The sequence below is a fragment of the Miscanthus floridulus genome, chromosome 4, assembly GCF_019320115.1.
Source record: "Miscanthus floridulus cultivar M001 chromosome 4, ASM1932011v1, whole genome shotgun sequence".
In the NCBI taxonomy this organism is placed as follows: domain Eukaryota; kingdom Viridiplantae; phylum Streptophyta; class Magnoliopsida; order Poales; family Poaceae; genus Miscanthus; species Miscanthus floridulus.
Window position 1 is genome coordinate 99,704,904 of NC_089583.1, and position 9,065 is coordinate 99,713,968.

A 9,065-nucleotide genomic window follows, 5' to 3' on the forward strand; every position below is an offset into this window, starting at 1 on the left:
CCCCCTCTATCCATATTAGGACCTTTCATGGGGGAGATACCAGCGTCATGGAAAATTATCTTCCTGACATGCTCACACCAACCGTGATGAACTGGCTCATGAGCCTCGCCCCGGATTCCATCGGATCTTGGGAACAGCTAAAGAAAGTCTTCACTGACAACTACATGGCTACGTGTACTTGGCTAGGCACCAAGCACGATTAGAATTGTATCTACTAGAAACTATCCGAGCTCCTTCGTAGCTACATCAGGCGATTTTCCGAGATGAGGAATTCTATTCCCAACATCACGGAAGTAGAAGTCATCACCGTCTTCATTCGAGGACTCCATCATCGTGACCTTCGCTCCAAATTCAATCATAAGCCACCAAAGGGGATCGGTGAGATGATCATGACTGCCGATCAGTACGCCGATGCCAAAGATGCCGAAGTCCGCTTCAACGAGGATGCGGGCAATCACCGCCCAACTCGCCACAGCAACGAGTGCCTCGATGAATGACGCCACAGTGACCACCACTATGACAACCATGGCTACCATCATGATAGTGGTCGTGATCGGCCAGAAGGGTCCAAAGCTGGTCAATATCGCCGCCGCTGACCAGACCACATCATCACCGTAGTTGACGAACCTTGCGCCAAGCGCAACTATAATGAGCAGTATAAGAAGACCCTCGATGGCCCGTGCCCCCTCCACAAGAATATCAAGCACAAGATGAAGGACTGTCTTGGCTTGGCTAAGGAGTTCAGGGCCAAAAAGAAGGACAACAACAACGACAATGAAGCCAGAGGTCGCTGACCACCTAGGGACAACAACAATGCCTTCTAGGATAATGACAAGGTGGTCGCCACTATCTTTGGGGACCTCGCCACTGCTGAGAGCAGAAGAGATCGAAAGCTCACCGCTCGCCGGGTGCTCGCTGTCAACGTAGAAGACGCTATCGCCAACCCTAGCTATCGCCCTAGTCTAAGGTCCCCATCACCTTTAGTAGGGCTAACCAGTGGGTGGACATCCCCTACATAGGGTGTTTCCCCCTCATCCTCGATGCCACCATCAAGAAAGTACTCTTCAGGAAAGTACTCATCGACGGTGGAAGCGCTCTAAACCTCCTCTTCGTCGGAGCCCTAAAGGAGCTAGGCCTCAGAATAGAAGACCTTACTCCTTTTGACTCCTCCTTTTGGGGGGTGGTTCCTAGTAGGGCATCCAAGCCGCTTGGAGAGATCACCCTCCCAGTATAGTTCAGCATGGCTGGCAACTTTTGCGTCGAGCACATCAACTTCTATGTCACTGACTTCAACACCGCCTACCACGCCATACTTGGTCGGCCTGCTCTGGCCAAGTTCATGGTCATACCACACTATGCCTATCTGGTACTAAAGATGCCTGAGCCTGCTGGAGTTTTGGCTCTATGGGCCAACCTGTCCATCGCCTACACCTGCGAAACAGAGAGTCTCACCCTCACCAAAGCCACCGACGTCTCCATCCAGATGGCTAGCGTGGTCACCGATGCCAAGACGGTGCCCACCGATGACCTAGAGATCACAGCGCTAGAGCCTCCACATGCCTCTGCCAAGTCCAAGGAAACAAAGGAGGTTGGCCTCGACCTCGATGACCCCACCAAGACTATCAAGATTGGGGTTCATCTTGACCCCAAATAGGAAAGCGTGCTCATCTCTTTCCTACGTGCCAACGCCGACATGTTTGCTTAGAAATCTGCAGGCATGCTGAGGGTACCACGGGAGAAGATCGAGCACTCCTTGAATGTCTCGCCAACCGCCAAACCGATCAAGCAGAAACTATAACGATTCATGCCAGACAAGGAGGCTATTTGGGTAGAAATAAAATGGCTCCTAGCAGCCTGATTTATTAAAGAAGTGTATCATTCTGAGTGGCTAGCAAATCTAGTTCTTGTTCAAAAAAAGAATAAAGAATGGAGAATATGCGTTGATTACACTGATCTCAACAAACACTGCCCTAAAGACCCCTTCGGTCTGCCTCAGATAGACGAGGTTGTAGATTCCATCGCTAGCTGCGAACTCCTCTCCTTCCTTAACTGATACTCCAGCTATCACCAGATATCTCTCAAAGAGGATGACCAGATCAAAACACCGTTCATCACGCCTTTTGGAGCGTATTGCTACACCACCATGTCCTCTGGACTCAAAAACACTGGGGCGACCTACCAAAGGGCCATCTAGATGTGCCTTGACCAATAGATAGTCCGCAATGTCGAAGATTACATCGATGATGTGGTCATCAAGTCCAAAATAGTTGACAATCTCATTGCCAACCTCGAAGAAATGTTCGCCAACCTATAAAGATACAGATTGAAGTTGAACCCTTCAAAGTGCATCTTTGGAGTTTCATCCGGCATACTCATGGGCTACATTGTCAGCGCTCATGGTATCAAACCCAATCCCAACAAGGTCTCTGCCATTACCAACATGAAATAGCCAACCTACATTAAGGATATATAAAAGCTCACATGGTGCATGGCAGCTCTCACCCGCTTCATATCACACCTCGGCGAAAAGGGACTACCGTTCTTCAAACAAATCAAGGCCTTCGAGTGCTTGTCCAGGTTAGAGGAGGCTGATATGGCCTTTGAGCAGCTCAAGTTGTTTCTAATGAAACCTCTGATCATGACGACACCTCGACTAGATGAAACCCTATTGATCTACATTGTCGCCACCTCTCGCGCCAATAGCACAGCTATCATCATTAAGCGCGAGGAAGCTGGGCACGCCTATAAGGTGCAACGTCCGGTCTACTTCATCAGTGAGGTTCTTAATGAGTCCAAAACTCATTACCCTCAAGTCCAGAAGCTATTATACGCCATCCTGGTCACGTCGTGCAGGCTCCGCCATTACTTCGAGTACTACAAGATCATCATGGTCACCGAGTTCCCTCTAGGGGACATTCTCCATAACAAAGAGGCCAATGGCTACATCATCAAGTGGGCAGTCGAGCTTGGCACTTACTCCATAGATGTGGGGGTATGGCCCCTGGTATCCACAAGACAAGACATGGGTCGCACCCTCAGAGGTGGCCCAGCCCACAGATCTAGGCGTGCACGGCACTGGTCGACGTGCACCATAAGATATTATATAGTACCAAATATGATACTTTTCTTATAACCCTACCCCTTCAGAGTATATAAGGAGAGGCAGGGGTCCCCAAGTGGATAGCTACTACATCACAATACAATACACCAAAGACACAGGACGTAGGGTATTACGTCGATCAGACGACCCGAACCTATCTAAATTGATGTCTCTACGCCTTGTGTCACCATCTGGTTCCTATCACGCGCACCCCCACCGATCAATCTACCTTCATGGGATACCCCTCGGAGGACTACCGAGCATCTTTTGTCGACAGTTGGCGCCCATAGTGGGGCTCATGCATGCTGATCCCTAGCGAACCAAATGGCGTAACTCAAGATCAACATCCTTCGCGGCAACTCGGTTGATCGCATCGACATACTTCGACAACCACGGCGCACGTCTTCGGACACGGATTGACACCACCAAGCTCTAACTCTGTCCATCCTACTCCAACACGAGATCAACTTTGTTCCAGCCATCAAGCAAGCCGCTAAGCGAGCTGCCCATGTCGCCTACCAGATAACGCCATACGTCGCCGACCAGACATTCTGTCAAAAGCTAAGTCATGCTTTAATATTTTTCTAAATATTCTCCAATCTCTGTATATCACCATAATGTTTCTTTGAGCTGTTTTCTCCATGTTTGCTCTCCAAATGATTTTTCAAACCCCCAAACAGTCATGTTGACGCTCGGATGTCCCTAGAAACGGCCCTGTCTCTGGCTCCTCCCTACACGTGCATGAGCGTCTACCCTCTGCGTTATGGGTGGTTGGCAGCGGCTCCTTAGCGATGCTTTGTTCTTCCTACACGCACACGGGCCCTGTGCTCCACGTTATGGTTAATGGGCTAGCTAGGGCTGGAGACTTAGCTACACACTAACTGATCCGACGGTTTATATTAAATATAAATACATCTTCACACCAACTGGTCACTGAGCTGCATACGCTATTTCATCACAATTGCTGATTTTTCTCTGGAGTTCATATATTTTTACATCATGTACTACCCATTCTACATATTTGTATTGCAGGATCATCATCTAGATGATCGGACCACCTGGTGCTTGGACTTCTCCACCGATCAACTGGTTGGACCGCTAGGTTCATGGACTTCGTCGCCGACTAGTTGATCGGACTGTTCGCCGATTGCTTCTACTCAATGCTCACTTCACCACGAACTAGTTGACCAGACTGTTCATCACTCGTGCTTCATCGCCAGACATGCCGGGGACTCCTCGATGCTTGGACATCGCCAGATACATCGGGGACTCCTCGGTGCTCGGACATCGCTAGCTATGTTGGTTACTCCTCGATGCTTGGATTCTTCGTACTCGAGGACTAAGTGGGCACACTTCACCCCACTTCACCTTGCGAACATTGCTAGCTATGCTAGAGACTCCTTGGTGCTTAGACATTGCCCGCTACGTCAGGAACTCCTCGATGCTCAGACATCACCAGCTACGCCGGGGACTCCTCGGTGCTCGGACATCACCAGCTACGTCGGTTACTCCTTAGCGCTCAGACATTGCCAGCTACGCTGAGGACTCCTCAGTGCTTGGACATCGCCAGCTACATCGGTTACTCCTTGGTGCTCGGACATCGCTAGCTACATCGGGGACTCCTCGATGCTTGGACATCGCCAGCTACACCGGGGACTCCTCGATGCTCGGACAATGCCAGCTACACTAGGGACTCCTCGATGCTTAGACATCGCTAGCTACATCAGGGACTCCTTGGTGCTTGAACATCGCTAGCTACGCCAGGGACTCCTCGATGCTCAGACATCACCAACTATGCCAAGGACTCCTTGGTGCTCGGACATCGCCAGCTATGTCGAGGACTCCTCGGTGCTCGAACATCGCCAGCTATGCTAGGGACTCCTCGTTGCTCGGACATCGCTAGCTACACCGGGGACTCCTCGGTGCTCAGACATCGCCAGCTACACTAGGGACTCCTTGGTGCTTGGACATCGCCAGCTACATCGGGGACTCCTCCATGCTCGAACATCGCCAGCTATGCTGGGGACTCCTCATTGCTCGGACATCACTAGCTACACCAGAGACTCCTCGGCACTCGAACATTGCCAGCTACGCTGGGGACTCCTCATTGCTTAGACATCGCTAGCTACGCCGGAGACCCCTTGGTGGATGAACATCGCCAGCTATGCTAGGGACTCCTCTATGCTCGGACATCGCCAGCTATGCCAGGGATTCCTCGGTGCTCAGACGTCGCCAGCTACGCCGAGGACTACCTTGATGGTCTGATCTTGCTACGCCTCATTGGTGTACTATCAAGCTGCTCCATGCTATTCGGATCAGGGTGCTGATCTTGGGTAGCATGTCTGGGGTCTTGATACGTGCATGCCAGATGACGTCGGCAAACTTTTAGACTTCTTTTTCTTTGACCCTACTACAAGATTCATTCTTCATCTTCCAACATGCTCGGGGAATAAGTGGGCACACTTCACCTTACGGTGAATGTGCGCTTTTCAAATTCAGGGCTCTACCTATGGATTGGTTGCCTGCTCGGCCGGTCTTCTGTCTTTCTTCTTCTTTTTGACCTTGGCACCACATGACTATGTCACCTACTATCAGGCTTGGGGACTAGCTATGGGGGTATGGCCCTTGGTATCCACAAGACAAGACATGGGCCACACCCTCAGAGGTGGCCCAGCCCACAAGATCAAGACGTGCACGTCATTGGTCGACGTGCACCGCAAGATATTATATAGTACCAAATAGGATACTTTCCTTGTAACCCTACCCCTCTAAAGTATATAAGGAGAGGCAGGGATCCCCTAGTGGATAGCTACTACATCTCAATACAATACACCAAAGACATAGGACGTAGTAGGGTATTACGTTGATCAGACGGCCCGAACCTGTCTAAATCGCTGTCTCTACGCCTTGTGTCACTATTCAGTTCCTATCACACGCACCCCCACCGATCAATCTACCTTTGTGGGATACCCCTCGGAGGACTGCCAAGCATCTTTTGTCAACAATAAAATTTAGAAGCAGACCTACCATTAAGTCGCAGGCGCTGGCTGACTTCGTCACTGAGTGGACCAAGATCCAGGAGCCCATCCCCGCTCTTGCCTCGAGCACTGGACAATGTATTTCGACGGCGCCCTCAACATCAAAGGTGCTGGTGCCGGCATTTTATTCATTACTCCAACTAAGGACAAGCTCTATTACGTCCTCTGAATTCATTTTCCTGCCTCCAACAATGCCGTAGAGTATGAAGCCTGTCTCCACAGACTCCATATAGTCATCGAGCTCAGCGTCAAACACCTCATGGTGTATGGAGACTCCACGCTGGTCATATAGGTCAACAAAGATTGGTCCTGCTCCAGCGAGAAGATGGATGCATACTACGCCGAGATCTAGAAAATTAAAGAAAAGTTCTACGGTATCGAGTACCACCATGTGGTACGAGATCAAAATCAGCTCACCAACCACCTATCTAAGATAGGCTCTTCTCATGCCACGATTCCACCTGGGGTCTTTGTTCAAGACCTCTTTACGCCGTCTATTAAGGAAGAGAAGGAAGTTCAAGAAATTCCTCCCACCGAGCTGTTGGTACTTGCAGTACCTTCACCGGTCATAGATTGGAGGGAACAGTTCATCAAGTACCTCATCAGCATCGATGTACTCGCCGACAAGACCAAAACTAAATGCCTCATTCGCCGTAGCAAGCATTACATGCTAGTGGATGGGAACTTGATGAGGAAAAGTGTTAAGGAAGGGATACTACAGAAATGCATCACCCAAGAAGAGGGAGTGAAACTACTTCTTGAAATTCACTCTGACTCTTATGGCAACCACGTAGCCTCTAGAAACCTGGTCGGTAAAGCTTTCCAAGCTAGTTTTTACTAGCCCACGGCCATCGCCGATGCAGAAGACCTCATCCGACGTTGTGAAGGATATCAATTTTTTGCCAAGCAAATACACCTATCGGCACAGGAATTGTAGACCATCCTAGCTTCTTGACCTTTTGCATGCTGGGGACTGGACATGATCGGGCCTTTCAAGCCTACACCAAGAGGCTTTCGGTACATATACATAGCCATTGACAAGTTCTCCAAGTGGATCGAATATAAGCCGCTTGTTTTGGCCACTACAAAGAAGGCAGTCGAGATCTTCGAAGATATCATCCACAGATTCGGTCTCCTGCACAACATTATCACCAACCTCGAAACTACATTCACTGGTCATCATTTTTGGGACTTCTGCAAAGACCGATGCATCTCTGTCAAATACATCTTTGTTGCCCATCCTAGAGCCAACGGCTAGGTAAAACGGGCGAACGACATGATCCTCGATGCCCTCAAAAAGAGACTATACCAGAAAGAGGAAAAGCATCTGGACAGATGGCTCAAAGAGCTCCCAGCTGTGGTCTAGGGATAGCGCAGTCAAGCTAGTCCCAACACCGATGTATCTCCATATTTTTTGGTCTACGGCTTAGAAGTCGTACTCCCCGCGAACATTGCCTTTCGAGAACCCAGAGTAGAGCATTATACTGAAGAGCAAGCCATAGCTATTTAGACAGAGGACGTCGATAGGGCCAAAGAAGAATGCCTGGTCACTTGCATCCACACGGCCAAATACCTAGAAGGCTTACGAAGATACTACAACCGCAATATCAAAGGTCGTTCATTTGCGATCGGTGACCTCGTTCTCCATAGAAAGCAGAAAACTGAAGGGATGCACAAGCTCTCCTCCACTGGGGAAGGGCTTTACTTGGTCAAAGAGGTTACCCGACCAGGGTCTTATCAGCTAAGTGACATGGATGGAACCGATATCCCTAATTCGTGGCACATTAAATACCTTATACATTTCTATCCTTGAAACGCTCCAGATATGTACTCTCCATTCCATGATGAATAAAGTTTTTGTCACCATAATTTGTCTCCACTATTTCTCCACTTTGGTTTAATCTCCATTTGTGGTCACCAGCTCTAAGCTACTCCTTAACAAACTCTGACAATTATACGTGATCTCCATAAATGCTCTGCCATGTTTCTTCATACTAAAATATTGTTTACACCAAAATTTGGAAGAAGACTTGTAGAGACTCGAAAGCTCCCAAGATCGTGTCATCAAGGAATCAATTACATGTAGGTCAGTGTCCGCTGATTTGAATGCAACACTAGAATCATCTTTCTTCAGATAGCGCCAGCAGATAACGACAAAGGCTACGATCGGCGCTGGGAAAAACATGTTGGACTCTACAAAAAGGGAAAGATTAGGGTCTAAGTTATCTTAAATTCAGAATGTTTTCTCTTAGGCCAAAAATTGTGATGAGTCGTGCTTAAGTAGGAGTCATGCGTAGGTCCTAGGTATAAATATTGAACCCCGGCTATTGTAAGAGGACACACAATCAATTAAATACAAGTTCCTTACTTTTTTCAGCTCCGGCCGCCCCTTAGGAGTAGGAGTAGAGTAGACCTCGGCAAGTTCTTCAATGAGCAGGGCTGCATCGGTCCGGTCGACCTCTGGCTTGTCTGTAAGTACCATCATGGCTTATACTTCTGTTCGTATGGCTGCATCGATCCGGTCGACCTCCACTGCAACTCTGGTATAAGCAAGTTATCGAGTCTTGTTTAGCTCAAGTATGGTTGCATCGATCCGGTCGACCTCCACTACTCGGACTAGATTAAGGTCAAGTTATCAGCTCTATCTAAGGGTGGCATTCCTTCGGATAGATTCATTAAGTTAATAATATTGATTATTGCTTCCATTATTCATTTAATTATAGCAATATCACTTTGCCCAATTGGGATTGATCTAGATCGGCCTTATATCATGTTTAACCCATCGTTTGTTAATCTAAATTGATCTAATCTGTACCTTAAATAATGAGTTATGTTTTATCGGTTGTTTTATGTCAATCTTGATCGCGCATAGTGTGCGGTTAAAGCATGTTTTTATCTTGAATAGATCTATTGGCTAACGAAAACTA

At 48.4% G+C, this 9,065-nt stretch overlaps 1 protein-coding gene across 1 annotated transcript; it reads left to right on the plus strand.

Moving 5' to 3' along the window:
- The first annotated feature begins 1,240 nt into the window (after positions 1–1,240).
- Positions 1,241–1,654, plus strand: LOC136548909 (uncharacterized). Its single transcript, XM_066540267.1, has one exon. It carries the CDS (start codon positions 1,241–1,243, stop codon positions 1,652–1,654), a length of 414 nt encoding a protein of 137 aa, XP_066396364.1.
- The last annotated feature ends 7,411 nt before the right edge of the window (positions 1,655–9,065 follow it).

Bases quoted from the DNA above. Each gene is read 5' to 3' on its own strand.
- LOC136548909 (XM_066540267.1), top strand. From the start codon at position 1,241: ATGGCTGGCAACTTTTGCGTCGAGCACATCAACTTCTATGTCACTGAC.